Source organism: Oncorhynchus mykiss, chromosome 19, assembly GCF_013265735.2.
Source record: "Oncorhynchus mykiss isolate Arlee chromosome 19, USDA_OmykA_1.1, whole genome shotgun sequence".
NCBI lineage: Eukaryota > Metazoa > Chordata > Actinopteri > Salmoniformes > Salmonidae > Oncorhynchus > Oncorhynchus mykiss.
In genome coordinates, this window is record NC_048583.1 from 17,417,186 (window position 1) to 17,436,688 (window position 19,503).

Sequence of the window (19,503 nt, forward strand, 5' to 3'; positions counted from 1 at the left end):
TGGGTAGAGGAGAAATTAAAACATTAATTCGAAAACAAAATGGGTTAGATCGCTGGCAGAGACAATGGGATGGAAGTAGTAAAGGAAGACGTTTTTATAGTACAAGGAAATCTGTACGGGAGATGGTGTCATATAATGAGAACAGAAGGGAGGAGGTTATGTTGTGTAGGATGAGATTCGGGCATATGGGATCGAATTTATATTTTGAAATTGATAGGGTAACATGGTACTGGAATGTGTAATGGCTATACGGTAGAGGAAACGGTTGAACATTCCATTTTGTGGAATGTGTGTAGGTTGTTTGACAGGGTCAGAGGTTGGACGGGAGTGGGTGGTATTTGGGGTGGGGGTGATGGGAGTAGTGAGGTTTGTACGGAGTTATTTTATTAGAAATCCGGGGTTGGTTAAGAGAATATCGTGGCATAGGTAGGTCTTCACACTCCAGTACAGTAGGTGGCGGTGTATGCGCTTGTCAGTTAATTGCGATTCGCCAATAAAACTTAAGATGAAGAAGAAAGGCAACGCAACTACTGCAGTACGTTTTGAGTTGGCCTGCCTACTTACTATATCCTGGAAACTTCCGTTAGAAACTGACTTTTTTTTCTTGCCATATGTAAGACATAGGCTACATTGTAGCCAATATGTTCCTGTCCGTAAAGTGGCCGGTTTAGATTGTTGTAGCATATATTTTTTGCAGTGAAACCATATTCAACTAAATTTAAAGACGTTGGATGTTTTTTTTACTTTATTGTTTGACTTTACGTAAGGCGTCTGAACAAAATGAAAGTGTGTTTCGTCGTGTGTGTGCTGAGCAGGGTGGTAGTTTCTTGTTCGGGAGAAAATAGTCGCTTCGAGAAGTCATTCAACTATTCCCCGGGAATGATGCAAGTCCTCCGGGAGACGCTCACGGATTTGTCCGAGGAGGCGCACGGTTACCTGGTCCACCTTCTCGGGGCAAGGTCCGTTGAAAATGCACAGAAGGTGAGGAACAAAGAATAGCCGGCTCTAAGTTTAGATTTAACAGTAGTCCGAATCATAAATTCTTAGTCTAATGATGTCAGTTCTTTTTTCGAATTAGGTAGGTGCAAGTAGTAACAAGTCGACCATATACGGGAACCCTTATGCACGCTTGTTTTAGTTCCGGATTTAGTGACCCATGTGTTTGCCTCAAACAGAACCCTCTCAACTCTCTCGACCCTCCTATCAGTGTTTCTTTCAGGTCGTCAAGTATCTGGCTGAGGCAGCGGCCAGTGGAGTGAATGTGGTTATGAAGTACCTCGCCCAGTTCCTGATGGCAGCAGGAGTTGATGGTAAACAGCTGGGATCATTCCTTATAATATTAAAGGCAAAACAGATGTTAGATCAACACTCCTATTCCCACTTTAGGAATACAGGCCCAGAAAGCTATTGCAATACTCTAGTCAGTCACCAACACTGTTCCCAGAGAGCTAAATAAACGTGCAGGCTTTTGTTTCAGCCCAGCACTAACACACCAAATCAATGTCTCGATGAGCAGTTGACTAGTTGGATCGTGTGTGTTAGAGCGGGGCTGGAGCAAAAAACCTGCACAACCAGTGGCTCCCTGGGACCAGGGCTGATAACCGGTGCACTATTCAATAATGGAACAGACAGTTGTCAATACAAAAATAATAATTTCAAATAAGTCATTCTATTGATTGATCCCACATCGTGCAACATCAACACACAACCCATATACAGAGCAATGGTACACTCACATTGTCACTTACTGTAACTGTTCTCTGTAGACACACAACACAAAACCGGATGAAAGTCTGACCTGCCAAGGGAGCCCTTTACCCACTGGCAGACATGCCCTGGATTAGGTGTGTGCGCCAGACGGGGAAACCTTTTTCTCCACATTGCCAACAGTAACCTACTAGGCTTTGACTATAACTACCGGTACAATAATTACATAGCAACATACTAAAACCACATTTTGCCAAGTCTTGGAATGGAGACAAGTAAAGGGAGCATTTTAAGATTGCTAGGCCAGAAAATGCACTAATATCATGTATCTATTTCTTTCTCTCCTCCAGTTGAAATGCCTGTTAACAGTATCACCCCAGATGCTGTGGTCTATATCGGTCAGTGGCTTCTGCTGGCTCTCATTGGCTACTGGCTGCTGTCCCTGGCCTTCCGATTGGTGGCGTCCACTCTGAGGCGGGTCCTGTGGCTACTGAAACTGGGTGTGGTTTTAGGACTGTTTTGCCTAATCCTAAGTGACAGCAGTGCTGGAACGGAGACTACGGCGCTGCGATTGGCCGGCCTGGTGAGCGTCTGCGTCCTATTGGGTATCGGGCATTCTGGCACCGGTGGCGACAACACCTACCTGGAGGATCAAGTGAGGGTGCTAGAGAGACGAGTGAGAGAAATGGAGAGGAGGAAAGACAAGTGAGGGGTGGATGGATGGGAACTGAAAGGCCTTGTTTTGTACATTAACCTAGGTCAAGGATCGTAACAAGGACGTTGTACATAAAGTTTTGTTTAAAAAAAAATATTGTTTTGCATAATGAAGCACTTTGCCTTTTTCATAAAGATCTTAATTTGTGTGTGAAACAGAATTGACAGCAAATATGATTAGCTTGTTTTAAAGGAAACAGACAGAGTATTGTGTCTTGTTTATTGAGGTGGACATATGCATGTCCTACAGACTGTTCTACAATAAATGCTTTTGATATTCACAGAATAGAAACACTAAACATTCCATAAGGTCTAACGATATGGCATTGGAAATCATATTTTCTTCATGTCTACACAGATCACCTTTCATTCTCGTGCCTTTCCAGTTATGGCAGCATACAACACAAACAAGTTCTCAAATAAAACAAAACGGATGCATACTTCCTATTACCTACATTTGAGATCTGTCCATTCCTTTTAAAGCGTGTTGGGTGTAGGGGGATGAGACAGTTGGTGAGAAAAGCAGTTTTGGGAAGAACGTTTTAAAAGTAACTCCAAAAGTTTAAGCGTAATCAAGAGGCCTTCTTATCTGCCCTTCTCCAATTGAGATTATCCCTTGACCAACTAGGGCCAGGAGTTTTTACTGTTCTGGTTACATGGTCTGGAAATGACCTCTCCCTGAATATAATCATGTAAAATACATTTCTCACCTCCTGACCTGACCAGAGGTTCCTAATGAATGTACCCAACGGAAGCAAATAGGTTGAAACGGGTAGGGACTAACTGAATTTGTCCCAAAAGGTTACTGTTTGCTTCATTGTGCACTTATGAATACACCCCAGGACAAGAAGGCACTGGATGCGTTTGCGTGATAAGGCTTAAGCAAACGACTAGATGAAATTTGAGGAGTGAAATCGGGGAAGGAGCAACTGCGACAGCCAAAATTTTGGGCACGTGGTTTTGTACCAAATCTCAGACGAACATAGCAGTGTTGCCATTGTTATAAAAGTATTTATTTGTAACGTTCAAATAATCATGTCTCCAACTCCCATATCACATGATCATAATTTGAAATCATGCGTGTGTACATTGTACAAACAATGAGAGACTCGTATCACATTCATTTTGTATATATCCACTGTATACATAAATCAAGGCAAAGTTGGTTCCTGTTTCAGTTATGTCTTTGGTCACGTTCGTGTGGGTCAAACAAAAACATCCTAGTGATTGGTTGACAATAGAGCCTCCCACAATGCAGGTGATGGCTGCAGGAGGAAGTTGGTGAAGAGCAACTGCAGAAACTTGCAGTCAAAACTTCATGACCTTTTTTTTGCAAAGTTCATGCAGTTGACATGTAGGCACAAGTGGGATCATTTTTATCCCCATAATGGGATCACACTTTGAAAGGTGGTGGCCACCAACTTAACAAAAGTGATCCGCTCAAACTGTCTGTAAAACCTTCAGGAGTGCTTCATTATTTAAGAGACGAATAGGATTTTATGTTTAAATACCAAAATGAGCCTTTTAAACCAAGATGATATGTGTTGCAAATGGCACCCTATAGTACACTACTTTTAAGGGGGATGCAGACAATGTATAACATCTTAATAAAATAGCGCCCTCCCAGTGTATTAATAAGTTATTTGACGCTACATGCCCACCCTGTTGAAATGACAGCAGTTTCATATGTAGAACTAAAATGATACACCATGCATATAATGAAAAATGGCTATACTTTGGGAAGTAAAGGCATTTCTGATCGTATTTGCATATATAGATAGATAGGATATACACACACATACACACTTTAAATATACACAACAGGAAGTGGCTACCTGACTGGCGGAGAGCTTTGCTTGGTCTACCGAGTGGATGATGAGTTGTCCTAGCACCTTCTGAATGTATGATTAGGAGTGATGTGGGTTCTGATACACTTAAAAAAAACATTTCCAAAAAGGTTCTTCGGCTGTCCCTATTTTTGGTTCCAGTAGAACCCTGAAAGGCAGTTATCGGTTGTGTTCCTCTCCTCAGACATGGCTGACGAATGCCAGATCTTACAACTCTTGGATAGCTATTTTACGTATCAGCTAACCACATGTTCGACTGTGCACGACTGCACAGCCAATGACGTGGCACGCAACCATTGGTTGATGCATGCAGCGTCTCCGCAGGGGAACACAACCAGTGTTTGATAGATGCCATACATTAAATTGGTGGAAGCCCTCAATGGCGCTGCCCATGCCAATACTGCCTTTTGGCCACTAGAGGCCTCTATATCATTCTCTATGGGCTACACACTGGCTACATTCCAATTCTCTTGTACACTCCCCTTCTAAAAATAAATGGACTGGGAATATGGTGGAAACTCCCTCAAGACAATTTTTTGCACCAATCCAATGCTTAAATGCATTAGAGGGAGTGGATCAGTGCACACTTCTGGAGAAGGGTGGGGATCATGGCCTCTGATTCAGTTTGACATGTTTTCCCCCCCACCCAGACATTTTGACTGACTTCATCACAGCTATACAGGAAATAGTCATTTTAAATGATCTCCTTTCCTTCACTAATATCCCATTTACACAGAGACAAAAAAAAAAAAAAAAAACTTTTAAATTTGGTTACTTTCGTTTTTGTATACGTGAAAGGTGTAGGGAGTAAAAAAAAAAAAAACATGGGTACATTTAAAAAAAGAGAGCTAGTAATGAAACCTGTTTTTTCACAGACCCTGTAACCAAAAAGAAAAACGGTATCTGTGAGAATAGATCTGTCTTTTTGCAGGGAAATTCATTAACACTTCCATTGTTTAACACCTCCCTAGTTTGAATCGCAAACGGGCCCCATGGTTTAACGGGGGTAACCTAAATATGCATTTTTAAATGTATAAATGTATAAATGTATGGGGACCGTCTTATGTCAGAAAACAGTATAATGTCAGAAAACAGTATAACACTCACCAGAAAAGGATAGATAGGTGATTTGAGGGGCAATGTCTAGGTCACAGTTACATCTACGACATACTGCTTCCTCTGCTATCTCTCCCCATTTATAGAAGTGGTCACAGTCAAGGAGATGAGCAAAGGAAGCCATTGAACCGTATTCGGGAGCCGTGGCAACATTACTAAGGCCGCTCCTGATTGGACCGATGACAGGCGTTCTACAGGAAGTTGGTGGGGGCGTTTTTTCCTGTGTCGATGTTGAACTGGAAGGCTCCGTCTGCGGAGTGCAGAGCTTCAGAGGTGGGCGGGGGGACCTGGGGGGGAGGAGGGAGGAACAATGTCAGAAGGTGTGTGTATGAGTGTGTGTGTGTATGAGAGAGTGAGTGAGTACTGACCTGGGGTGGTGGATGGGCAAGGAGGGGATCAGCAGGAGACATGTTCTCCATCTTTATCTCCTCCTTCCCTGAGGGGGCACTGTACATCACCGGCGCATACCCCTGAAACACACACAGTTACGCAAGCTTCCACACACACACACTAACTACACTCTGAGATGAGAAGGATCAAAACCAGAGTGGAATATGACAGCCACAAAGGAAAAGAGGGAAGTGGAGTGAGAAAAGACACTATGCAACGGTTAAGTAGAGATATACCATCGGCGCCACAGGGTACTGCTTAGGTGGCCCACTCTACTGTTAGTGGTCAGGCACAGTTAGATCGTAGAACAGGGGGAAGAGGAGTAGGGGCTGATTTATAGAGTTGTATAGAATCGAATAGGGTTGACTAGCAGAGTGGAATAGAACAGTACATGTTTTTTTCTATGTAGAACCTTGAAGGGTTCTTTGACTGTCCTAATAGGATAATCCTTTTTGGTTCCAGGTAGAACCCTTTCTACAGAGGGTTATACATGGAATGCAAAAGGGTTCTACCTGAAACCAAAAAGGACTCTTGTATGGGGACAGCCAAAGAACCCTTTTGGAACCCCTTTTTTCTAAGATTGTAGAGTATAAATCCCTACCATCGGAGGAGCACCAGGGTTGTACTGTGGCTGGTTGGGTGGTGGGCCAGTCCACTGTGGGGGCTGGGCAGGGGGGTACAAAGGGTCCTGGGAGGGGTAGCCTGAGTTGAAGCACTGAAACAAACCACAACAAAACACTGTCACACTCTTTTTGTTTCTTCTCCCGAGGAGTTTCACACCTGACGGGGGGGGGGGGGGGGGGGGGGGGGGGGGGGGGGGGGGGGGGGGGGGGGGGGGGGGGGGATTATGAGGGTTCACTAACAACCATACCAACCGCTGATATAATGAAGAGATGGGTGGACTCACAGAGAGAAACATAATGGAGGAGAGATGGATGGACTCACTGGTTGAGGTGGGGGTCCGGTCCATTGAGGCTGGTCTGGCATCCCAGGGTTGGGGGGAGGGTAAACCTGAGGGTAACCTCCCTGTACATGGAGGAGCACCACAGTAAAAACAGAGGGACTCAAACATACTCAAACACTATTGGTGTTGTGTAGTTGTGATTATGTTGTATGTTCTTGGATGCTATTTTTTACGTATCTGCACTCCTGCCTACACAATTAACCCTCGTGGCATAAATCAAGTATTTTGAATTGAATACTATATGCGATATACTCATACAAGTACTCTACATAAACAGATACTAACATGGACAACCACAGTTCCCAAAGTTAGATAGAAGGACTTATATACTCACATTATGGTTCATGACAAGACAAAGATAAGAAAACGACAGAGGCGTGGCCAAAAGTTGAGAATGACACAAATATTAATTCTCACAAAGTCTGCTGCCTCAGTTTGTATGATGGCAATTTGCATATACTCCAGAATGTTATGAAGAGTGATCAGATGAATTGCAATTAATTGCAAAGTCCCTCTGCCATGCAAATGAACTGAATCCCCCAAAAACATTTCCACTGCATTTCAGCCCTGCCACAAAAGGATCAGCTGACATCATGTCAGTGATTCTCTCATTAACACCGGTGTGAGTGTTGAGGAGGACAAGGCTGGAGATCACTCTGTCATGCTGATTGAGTTTCAATAACAGACTGAAAGCTTCAAAAGGAGGGTGGTTCTTGGAATCATTGTTCTTCCTTTGTCAGCCATGGTTACCTACAAGAAAACACATGCAGTCATCATTGCTTTGCACAAAAAGGGCTTCACAGGCAAGGATATTGCTGCCAGTAAGATTGCACCTAAATCAACCATTTATCGGATCATCAAGAACTTCAAGGAGAGCTGTTCAATTGTTGTGAAGAAGGCTCCAGGGCGCCCAAGAATGTCCAGCAAGCATCAGGACCGTCTCCTAAAGTTGATTCAGCTGCGGGATCGGGGCACCACCAGTACAGAGCTTGCTCAGGAATGGCAGCAAGCGGGTGAGAGTGCATCTGCACGCACAGTGAGGCAAAGACTTTGAGGATGGCCTGGTGTCAAGGGCAGCAAAGAAGCCACTTCTCTCCAGGAAAAACATCAGAGACAGACTGATATTCTGCAAAAGGTACATGGATTGGTCTGCTGAGGACTGGGGTAAAGTCATTTTCTCTGATGAATCCCCTTTCCGATTGTTTGGGGCATCCGGAAAAAAGCTTGTCCGGAGAAGACAAGGTGAGCGCTACCATCAGTCCTGTGTCATGCCAACAGTAAAGCATCCTGAGACCATGTGTGTGGTTGCTTCTCAGCCAAGGGCGTGGGCTCACTCACAATTTTGCCTAAGAACACAGCCATGAATAAAGAATGGTACCAACACATCCTCCGAGAGCAACTTCTCCCAACCATCCAGGAACAGTTTGGTGACGAACAGTGTCTTTTCCAGCATGATGGAGCACCTTGCCATAAGGCAAAAGTGATAACTAAGTGGCTCGGGGAACAAAACATAGATATTCTGGGTCCATGGTCAGGAAACTCCCCAGACCTTAATCCCATTGAGAACTTGTGGTCAATCCTCAAGGGGCGGGTGGACAAACAAAAACCCACAAATTCTGACAAACTCCAAGCATTGATTATGCAAGAATGGGCTGCCATCAGTCAGGATGTGGCCCAGAAGTTAATTGACAGCATGCCAGGGCGGATTGCAGAGGTCTTGAAAAAGAAGGGTCAACACTGCAAATATTGACTCTTTGCATCAACTTCATGCAATTGTCAATAAAAGCCTTTGACGCTTACGAAATGCTTGTAATTATACTTCAATATTCCATAGTAACATCTGACAAAAATATCTAAAGACACAGAGGCAACAGACTTTGTGAAAATGTGTCATTCTCAAAACTTTTGGCCACGACTATCTATTCCAATGACATAAAACACAAGGCATGCACAAACCAACACACCACAGTATGTAGTTAAGTGTATAAAGAATAAATGGATAATGTACCATGTTAGGATCTGGACCTGGGCCATGATAGAACGTCTGCAATAACCACAGAAAATAAAACTCGTCACGTTATTACCGCTCAACTACAAAACACCACGAGTTACTGCAACAATGTCATTATTATAGTAGTGCAGCATGGGAGACGAGGAGAGACCGATTAGAGGGAGGAACCTAAAGGGCAACTTCTAAATGGGATTTGTCCCAAACAGAACCATATTCCCGAGTGAACTAGTTTTGACCGGAGACCTATGGCGAGAATCGGGTGCCATTTCGTAGCCAAGCCACCATCTAACTATCCCTCACCGGCACACCAGGTCCAGGGGACACCCCTCCTCCGGGCATGTTGTAGCCGGGAGGGGGGTGCAGAGTCTCGGGGTTGTCCAGTTGGATGGCGGTGGTGTCGGGGGATTTGTTCTTGAAGATCCTCTTCCGGCAACAGAAACAGATACTGGCGGGGATACCAAGCAGGAGGAGGAGGGCCATGAGGGGGTTGCCTGCTTCACTCTCATGTTTGTCTGGAGGGAGGGAGGAGAGGGAGAGAGATGCAGAAGGAGCGAGTCGGGGAAGTTAATTTGAGAGACATTGCAAAGCCGTAAGGGGAACAGGAGGGAGTGATTGACAGGCGACATATGTTTCACTCTATGCATGTTGTATTCTATCCCCCCTCACCCCACCCCCCTCTTTCCCACTACCCCATAGCTTACTGAGCAGCCCTGTAGTCCTACAAATAACCAACTAATTAGTGACAAACAGGGACATATGAGCTGCGAGCCAAACAATGTGTATCCCGAATGGCACCCTATTCCACTATGGGCCCTGGTCAAAAGTAGTGCACTATATCAGGAATAGTGTGCCATTTGGAACGAAGGGCCAGTATACCAGACCATTGGGAAGGGATCCTGATGCTGTGTCTATTTCCATGACCTACTCGAACTTCAACATGACCTAACAGAGGTAATTTAATTCTAAGAATTCTATGCAGCCAACACCACTTGTCTCTCTCTATACAGCACCAGTTTGTATCTATCGGACTTGTTACTACTTACACTATGCACTAAGCATACTTGGATATTTGTGGACTAGTTTTGACCAGAGCCCAGTGTACCAAATAGGGTGCCATGGGGTGCTTATTACATATGCTGCGGCTACTGTTAATTATCTATCCTGTGGCCTAGTCACTTTACTCCTATCTACAGTGGGGAGAACAAGTATTTGATAACCTGCAAAATCGGCAGTGTTTCCTACTTACAAACCATGTAGAGGTCTGTATTTTTTTTATCATAGGTACACTTCAATCATTAGAGACGGAATATAATCTGTCCACACACTCAAACAGACTCCAACCTCTCCACAATGGCCAAGACCAGAGAGCTGTGTAAAGACATCAGGGATACAATTGTAGACCTGCACAAGGCTGGGATGGGCTGCAGGGCAATAGGCAAGCAGCTTGGTGAGAAGGAAACAACTGTTGGCACAATTATTAGAAAATGGAAGAAGTTCAAGATGACGGTCAATCACCCTCAGTCTGGGGCTCCATGCAAGATCTCACCTCGTGGGGCATCAATGATCATGAGGAAGGTAAGGGACCTGGTCACTGACCTGAAGAGAGCTGGGACCACAGTCTCAAAGAAGACCATTAGTAACACCACGCCGTCATGGATTAAAATCCTGCAGGGCACGCAAGGTCCCCCTGCTCAAGCCAACGCATGTCCAGGCCCGTCTGAAGTTTGCCAATGACCATCTGGATGATCCAGAGGAGGAATCATTAAGAGCATTGAAGATGGGTCATGGCTGGGTCTTCCAGCATGACAACGACCCAAAACACACAGCCAGGGCAACTAAGGAGTGGCTCCGTAAGAAGCATCTCAAGGTCCTGGAGTGGCCTAGCCAGTCTCCAGACCTGAACCCAATAGAAAATCTTTGGAGGGAGCTGAAAGTTCGTATTGCCCAGCGACAGCCCCGAAACCTGAAGGATCTGGGGAAGGTCTGTATGGAGGAGTGGGCCAAAATCCCTGCTGCAGTGTGTGCAAACCTGGTCAAGAACTACAGGAAACGTATGATCCCTGTAATTGCAAACAAAGGTTTCTGTACCAAATATTAAGTTCTGCTTTTCTGATGTATCAAATACTTATGTCATGAAATAAAATGCAAATGAATTACTTTTAAAATCATACAAATGTGATTTTCTGGATTTTTGTTTTAGATGTCATCTCTCACAGTTGAAGTGTACCCATGATAAAAAATTACAGACCTCTACATGCTTTGTAAGTAGGAAAACCTGCAAAATCGGCAGTGTATCAAATACTTGTTCTCCCCACTGTATATGTACAGTGCAGTCGCAAAATAGTCAGACCTCGACTTTTTCCCACATTTTGTTACGTTACAGAATTCCTGTAACGGAAGACTTGGTGGGTCCAAACTTCTTCCATTTAAGAAAGATGGAGGCCACTGTGTTCTTGGGGACCTTCAATGCTGAATACATTTTTTTGGTACCCTTCCCCAGATCTGGGCCTCGATAATCCTGTCTCGGAGCTCTAGAGACAATTCCGATATGGACCTTCGTGGCTTGGTTTTTTCTCTGACATGTACTTTCAACTGTGGGACCATAGAGACACGTTCGTGCCTTTTCAAAATCATGTCCAATCAATTGAATTTACCACAGGTGGACTCCAATCAAGTTGTAGAAACATCTCAAGGATGATCAATGGAAACAGGATGCACCTGAGCTTAATATTTCTGTATTTTACAAAAGCTTCTAAAAACTTGTCTTCGCTTTGACATTATGGGGTTTTGTCTGTAAAGTAATGAGGATGATTTATTTAGACAATTGTAAGAATAAGGCGTGTTACGTTACAGCCTTATTACCTCATACCCCTGCTCATCAACTGGGTATTGGTACTCTGTGTATATAGCTATGTTATCATTACTCATTGTATTTATTCCTCGTTATTTATTATTATTTTTTATTTTGCATTGTTGGGAAGGGCCCGTAACTAAGCATTTCACCAGTCCTACACCTGTTGTTTTAAGAAGCATGTGACAAATAACTAGAATTTTTTTTTTTTCATGATTTGGAACGCAGGACCAAGGTTTGGAGTGAAGTAGTATCCCTCCCAACACACTCACGATAACTCAGTAGAAGTGAGTAACGCTGCAGAGCTAACTAACAATCTATGGCAACACAGCGAAACCACAACCTGTGAGTTCCATCCTGACGATGGCGACCACCCGGTCTCGCGTGTCCTTCAGCATGTAGTAGCCCACGTCCGAGGTGTTGACGTTCTGGATGCTGATCTTGGTGGAAAGGGTCTTGACCCGGTTCCAATAGTCCGGGAGGTCCTGGGCCACCACTGCCCCATCATGCACCAGGGTGACGTTGACGTTGGCGCCCGAGAAGGAGAGCGTGGCGTCGGCCTGGTTGATGCCCTCCAATGAGATGTGGAGTTCCTCGCCCACCACGCACTTCGTGTACACACGCCTGGCTGAGAAAAGGAAGAACATGTTGCATTAGGGGAAAAGGGTGAGAAAAAGAGGGGAGGAGGGTGTACATGAAAGGTTGAGAGAGGGGGGTGGGTGAGAGAGAGTGAGAGAAAGAGAGACAAAAGGCCAAGACAATAACAAAGTAATTGTTATGGCTATCTAATTAAAGGGATAGCCATAGTCCCAGGGTCAGATGAACTCGTGGATTCCATTTATGAAGGACATTAGAGGTAGTTTTGCAAGCCAATGCTAACTAGCTCTAGAGCATGCGAGCTGTTCCTATAGACTTCCAGTCATTGCGCTAACGCTAGTTAGCAACTTCCTTCAAACTTAAGCAGAGACATAAAAATGGTATCCATGAGTTCATCGGACTCTGTGGAAGTAGGATGAAGGGCTTCGTGCCAAAATCCCGAAATGTCCCTTTAAACAACATGCAAAGCACTCACTGGTCACAGCCACTTTGAGCGAGGAGATCTCCTTGTTCCAGTAGTCTCTCTGGACATAGGTCCCCTGGTCCTTGTAAGTCACCTTCAGGGGGCAAAGGTCAAACACTTAACAGGGATGATAAAATCAAACTTTATTTATAAGTGCATTTAAAATCTCTTCACAAAAATGTTTAAATAATATATGAAATGAAGAGGTAGAGGATGGTAGGTGCATTGCTGGGACGGGACGGGTGTTAAGTAATATTAACAGTACCGGTCAAAACCAAGTGGTGAGTTTTGTTAGAAGTAGGATACCATCTCCTCAAATCCCCGCTTAATGACCTCTGGTATGATCCGAGTTGATATACTTTATTGTCCCCGGGGGGGGGGGGGGGGGGGGGGGGGGGGGGGGGGGGGGGGGGGGGGGGGGGGGGGGGGGGGGGGGAATTTGTAGACAATTAAAGAGACAGTCACTCACTTTGTCCAGATACCAGCTCCTGTCGGTTCCTGTCCCAGACACCTTTCCTCTGGTGGCCCGGGATCCACGGTCCCAGTACAGGTACGTCTTCAGGGGCTCTGCAGCGGGGGTGAACTCCAGCTTCTCAGCGCTCTTCGGGAGGTAGATCTTCAGCTGATGCCCGTGGGACAGACGCTTGTGCAGGTCGGGCACCACGTAGCCATCTGAGTGCGAGAGAGTGAGAGTGAGTGAGAGAATATGGATGAGAGCAAAAGTGGGGAGGGGGATAGAGAGAGAGAGAGAAAAAGGGTGTGTGGAAGTGAGGATTAACACATTTTACTCCACATTATCTGAAGCCGTGGTAAACACAGATAATGTAGCTTGAAACCCTTTTAAAAACAACTTTCATCTACAAATTCTTGGCATCTGCTGACATTGTCCCAAATGGCATCTTATCTTCACTATAAAAGTGCACTATGGGCCGTGGTCAAAAGTAGTGCCCTATATAGGGAATAGGGTGCCATTAGTGACGGGCCCTAGGTTTCTGCTGTTGCCTAATGCAGTTGGTGGTGTAGGAAGGTGTGGTGCAGGAGCCGTAACGGGCCCTACCAACACGGCAGTGTGCTTTTGAACATTCCTGACTATTCATCTTGAAATGTCAACCGAATATCATTTGTCCATTAACTGTGTTTTCACATGTTTTTTTTTTTTTTTGTTTTGTTCGTGACCTTTCAGTGGAATGTAAAAGAGCTAATAAAGCGGGAGTGCTGGTGACACTCCCCGCTCGCAACTCCCGGCTGGGGACCGGGTTAAAAATCATTATGTCATTCTTCCCAGCTTTCTCCCCTCTCCACCCCTGTGTCATTTCTCATTTATTTTATTTTCTCTTTAAAAAAAATATATATATATATGGGAATACACAGGAAGCTCCAACTCACCCACACTGAGAACAGTGCCCAGCAGGATCCAAAGACTCCACATCATCTGTATTGGCATATCACAAGAAATATGATAAATGATGTTATGAACAGGTTGTGGGGGGGTGTAAGACAGACAAACACCAAAGTAACTAAATTATGAATAAATAAAAGAATAACCCCAATTTACAGTGATGCTGATCATTTATACAGTAAAACTACACCAAAAAAATGTCTTCTGTGCAATCTAAATAGTCACAACAAAACCGGGGGGGGGGGGGGCATGTTAGGACAGTGTACCCCACCGTTTGGTCTTGGCTCTTTTGGTACTGGATAGAGGAGACTAGAGACTGAGGTTGCGTCCCAAATGGCACAGATTCCCTAAATAGTGCACTACTTTTGACCATGGCTCTGGTCAAAAGTCGTGCATTTGATAGCGAACAGGGTGCCATTTTGGCCGCAGCCTGTCCAGACTGGAAATGAGGTCTCTAGTGGGTCAGGAGAAGATGTGAAGAGCAACAGGGACGGGCAACTAGAGGTCCGCAGGCCCTTGGATCAATCCCCCCCCCCCACCCCCCAAAAGAAATATAGAATTGTAATCAGTAAACTTCATGGAACACAAAGTGTGACTGCCTTTAAAAAGCAACTAATCCATTTGAAAACAGCATGTGTGGCATCGATGTGAGTCAGAAGCAGTTCTTCTAGTGCAGTGATGGGAAACTGGAGGCCCTCAGATACATTTCCCCAAAACGTTGTGGGCAACAGCAGACCCTCATGATGAGTTCAGATTTAGAGATGAGCGCAAATAATGCAAATCGACGGAGCTCAAATAGTGATAAATAATGTAGGCTATTTGCAGCTTTACCTTTACAATTTGGAATGTTAAAGTAAAAATCGTAAAACTGAAATGATCACCCCCCCCCTCTTACTATAAAAAGTATAACTGATCCTAGATCCACGGCATTCCTACTCTGAGACACTTAGGGGTCCATGGAGTTACCAAGGTAACGTGGGCTCCCGAATCACAACCGTCCGTGATTGGGAGACCTATAGGGCGGCGCACAATTGGCCCAGCGTCGTCCGGGTTTGCCCGGTGTAGACCATCATTGTAAATAAGAACTTTCTCTGATTTGCCTAGTTAAATAAAGGTTACACAACATGGCCGGTCACACCGCTACCCCCCGTCATGTCTCAGAACAAAGTTTATTGTACAACCCTTCCTGTTGTTGTAATGCTTACAGTCCTCTCCCATACACAGCACAGCCAATGTGGAAAAATACACAGTTTACCCACATCCTCTGGAATTTGCTCGCTACTGAAGTGAGAGAGTGAGTGTGGAATTCGATGCTTCACATTTCGCGATTCTATGGCAATATGGCTCTGTGATACGCTATAATAGTTTTATACCTTTGTGTAGCCTAACCATCAAACAATTTCTGAAACTGTATTTTAATCATTGCCACACTAAACCGAAGGTGGGCAATATAATCAGTCACTTGAAATGATTACAGAGATGTTATAAAGACTCTGATCATATCTATGATTAGGCTACATCGACCATTCCACAGGCCTGTAGACCATCGCATGCAATTTATAATATGTATTTTTATTTTATTTTAAATTAATGATTTATTATGACGTATAACCTATCCTCGGGCATCTCTCCGGCATGATCTATAAAAACTAGGAAACAAGCATTACCGTTTGATAAGGATCGGACCATTCTCCCCCCCCCCCCCAAATCTAACTGCCTGTAGCTCAGGACCTGAAGCAAGGATATGCATATTCTTGATACCATTTGAAAGGAAACATTTTGAAGTTTGTGGAAATGTGAAATTAATGTAGGAGAATATAACACATTAGATCTGGTAAAAGATAATACAAAGAAAAAAACATGCGTTTTTTTTTCCATCATCTTTGAAATGCAAGAGAAAGGCCAATATGTGACTTAGGAATCTAAGGAATCTTTAGATTTTGGCCACTAGATGGGAGCAGTGAATGCGCAACGTTTTAGACTGATCCAGTGAACCATTGCATTTCTGTTCAAAATGTATCAAGACAGCCCAAATGTGCCTAATTGATTTATCAATACATTTAAGTTCATAATTGTGCACTCTCCTCAAACAATAGCATGATATTATTTCACTGTAATAGCTACTGTAAACTGGACAGGGCAGTTAGCTTATATTCTTGTTAATCTTTCTGCCCATTTCAGATATGTCTATGTCCTGGGAAATGTTCTTGTTACTTAAAATCATCATGCTAATCCCATTAGCGCACGTTAGCGATCACATAGAGGTTAAATGGCCTCAACCTGATGAGGATCCATAGAAAACTACAGTTAGTAGTGGCAGTCTCTGCAGAGAACTAGCAGTTCACATGGGGCTGTATAATCTACAGAGAATGATGCTTTTACTTTGGGAGTGGGACAATAGATTTTTGTTGTTGCTTAAATTCTAACAAACAATGATGAACCAGAACCACATTCAAGCAGATTTCTAGGAATGAAGGAAGTCTACTATTTTATACAGTGGGGCAAAAAAGTATTTTGTCAGCCACCAATTGTGCAAATACTTATTTTCCACCATAATTTGCAAATAAATTCATTAAAAATCCTACAATGTGATTTTCTGGGATTTCTTTTCTCATTTTGTCTGTCATAGTGTAAGTGTACCTATGATGAAAATTACAGGCCTCTCATCTTTTTAAGTGGGAGAACTTGCACAATTGGTGGCTGACTAAATACTTTTTTGCCTCTCTTTTAAAAAAGGTCCAATGCAGATGTTTTTATCTCAATGTCAAATCATTTCTGGGTAACAATTAAGTATCTTACTGTTATTGTTTTCAATGTAAATGGTAAAAACATTTTTTTTTTAAAGTAGCTTCTTAGCAAAGAGACATTTCTCAAGCAAGATTTTTGCTAGGACTGTCTTGGAGTGGTTGGAGTGGGGAGGGTAAAATTGAAAACTAGCTGTAATTGGCAGAGAGGTTTGGAGACAACGGGAAGGGAGGGAAATACTAGTTAATAGACCTTTCTTATTGGTCTATAAACTAATTTGACGCCTGGTGATGTCACAAAGCAGGCCAAAACTCCATCCCACCAAATCAGACTGTCTTTTCAAATAGCTATTACACTAAAAAGGGGATTATTATAATTTTCACAGTATTTATTCCGCGTTCAAATCTACCGGGAACTCGTAACTGGGAACTAGGAAATCTACGAATTCCGACTTTAGTGGGTTCGAAACAACTGAAATCGGGAAAGAAACGGGCTCCGACTGAAAAATCGATTTGAACGGTCAACCCGCTCGGAATTCCAACTCGGGAACTCTTTCTAGAGCTTCGACTTTCCGACCTGAAGATCACTGATGTCACGAGTTCCCAGTTGTCTTAAACGCGGCATTAACACTGCGAAGCCCGTCCAGGGCACACGTGACTTCCCACATTGATTCATTAGTGACAGAGTTCCAAATGGCACCCTGTTCCTCTTAGTGCACTGCTCTGGCCAATTCGTTTAAAATCTATCACTTGGTTTGTTTTTTTAACTTTTTATTATTTGGTCAATATTTTCTTAGCTCTTCGTGAACTGCACTGTTGGTTAAGGGCATTACACGGTAAAGTCTAAATTATAGCAGGGGTAGGAAGTCCGCAGGACATGGGCAGCAGGTAATAATTTATACTATTTACAACTGTAACAATGATAAATGTCCATTGGGGTGGAGGCAGGGTAAATGTCCATTGGGGTGGAGGCAGGGTAAATGTCCATTGGGGTGGAGGCAGGGTAAATGTCCATTGGGGGAGGGTCGGGTGTCAGCGGCATTGGAGTGGAGTGGCTGTACCAGGTTGTGATGCAGCTCGACAATATCTCGATGGTGTTCCTACACTGCGAGGACAGGTCACATTTCAAATCAAACTTAATTTGTCACATGCGCAGAATACAACAAGTGTTGACCTTACCGTGTAAAGCCCTTAACCAACAGTGCAGTTCACGAGGAGCTAAGAAAATATTTACCAAATAATAAGTAACTTTTTTTTTATCAATTGAGATTTTAAACGAATACGTCTAATTGAACAACCCCATGCCATGATTAGATAGTGAAAAAAACAATGTATTTAATCAACATTTCTGAACATGGATATGCAGTGTTTTGGAATGAAACACATTTACATAAAACACAGGATTGTCACGTTTTGGACTGCACTGTGCCATTAACGCCTATAGTGCGGTTCACTGTGACCGGGGAGATAGCGAGTCTGACTCAAAACAATATGCACACACGCACAACCCAGCTTGCACGAGACAGGGAGACTCGCACGCAAGCGCCCAGACACCATGGATTACGATGCAATAAAAATAACAAGAATCTCCAAAGCAAATTCCAAACAAACATCACCGAACAAGGCAATTGAAGTAAATCCTACAGAGTGTCAATTGCCTGTTGCAAAGAAACAGGCTGAATAAACAAAGCCACAATGGAACATTTCATTTTGAGCAGTAAACATGGATCTCACACACACTTCTTATTGTGCATGCAGAAGAAATAGATAGGCGACATACCTTGATATGAAAGAATCCAGGTGATTATTTAGCTGTTTTTCTCCTCATAACAGTGTCTCTCTCTATTTTCCGGGAGGAGCTTCACGCAGTGACGGGAGATGATAGAACTAAAAGGGTAGTCTGAGTTTAGTGGGAAAAAAACGCACGGGCGTGTTGAGGCTGCTAATGACGGACGGGCAGACAATGGACCTGATCGGACAGCTCAGAGCCTCTGCTCTTTTCTGTCCATAAGAAACAATTGGATTGGTGGAAGAGGCAGGGCAGGCCCGGAGCAAGGAAGGAGGGTGTGGTCAAGCAAGGCAGCAGAAATTCCTCGCGTATTTATGCCGCGTTCAAATCTACCGGGAACTCGTAACTGGGAACTAGGAAATCTACGACTTCCGACTTTAGTGGGTTCAAAACAACTGTGAACAAAAAAAAACGAGCTCCGACTGGAAATAATCGATTTGAAAGGTCAACCCGCTCAGAATTACAACTCGGGAACTCGGGCCTCTTTCTAGAGCTTCGACTTTCCGACCTGAAGATCACTGATGTCACGAGTCCCCAGTTGTCTTAAACGCGGCATTAACACTGAAGCCCATCCAGGGCACACGTGACTTCCCACATTGATTCATCAGTAAGATAGTCCCAAATGGCACCCTGTTCCTCTTAGTGCACTGCTCTGGCCAAAAGTACTGCATTACAGGGAATAGAGTGCCATTTGGGATGCAAGAGTCTAGAAGATACAGGAGGAGAAAATGTATCTAGATGATTCTCTCAAAATAATGGTAATTACTGTTTGAAAATGATAACTTGTTATAGCTTACTATTAATAGTCTTTAGAAGCCTATAAAACTTTGTTTTCTCAGAGCCTAGGCCTAAGTGATGTGCTCTAATTTAGGCGTTCATTCTAGTTTAGCTTACTCTAAAATGGTATTGCC

General features: G+C 43.8%; 2 protein-coding genes across 3 annotated transcripts; one reads left to right on the plus strand and one right to left on the minus strand.

Annotated features, from left to right (window-relative positions):
* Positions 1–502: 502 nt before the first annotated feature.
* On the plus strand, positions 503–2,873 carry LOC110497433 (transmembrane protein 109). The gene is made up of 3 exons (XM_021573536.2): positions 503–981; positions 1,208–1,310; positions 2,058–2,873. The coding sequence occupies exons 1-3, from the start codon at positions 781–783 to the stop codon at positions 2,414–2,416; spliced, it is 663 nt and encodes a 220-aa protein (XP_021429211.1). The 5' UTR covers positions 503–780; the 3' UTR covers positions 2,417–2,873.
* A 754-nt stretch (positions 2,874–3,627) lies between these two features.
* LOC110497432 (cleavage and polyadenylation specificity factor subunit 6) lies at positions 3,628–19,026 on the minus strand. Of its 2 annotated transcripts, XM_036954357.1 has the most exons (11): positions 18,584–19,023; positions 14,047–14,092; positions 13,130–13,332; positions 12,673–12,754; positions 11,944–12,228; positions 9,050–9,261; positions 8,747–8,782; positions 6,720–6,800; positions 6,376–6,489; positions 5,753–5,854; positions 3,628–5,671 (listed from the first exon to the last, which is right to left on the minus strand). In XM_036954357.1, exons 2-11 carry the CDS (start codon positions 14,090–14,092, stop codon positions 5,576–5,578), a joined length of 1,257 nt encoding a protein of 418 aa, XP_036810252.1. In that variant the 5' UTR covers positions 18,584–19,023; the 3' UTR covers positions 3,628–5,575. The 2 variants fall into 2 exon arrangements, with proteins under 2 accessions (XP_036810252.1, XP_036810253.1); XM_036954358.1 differs by lacking the exon at positions 8,747–8,782 and having other exon boundaries at positions 18,584–19,026.
* Positions 19,027–19,503: the final 477 nt, after the last annotated feature.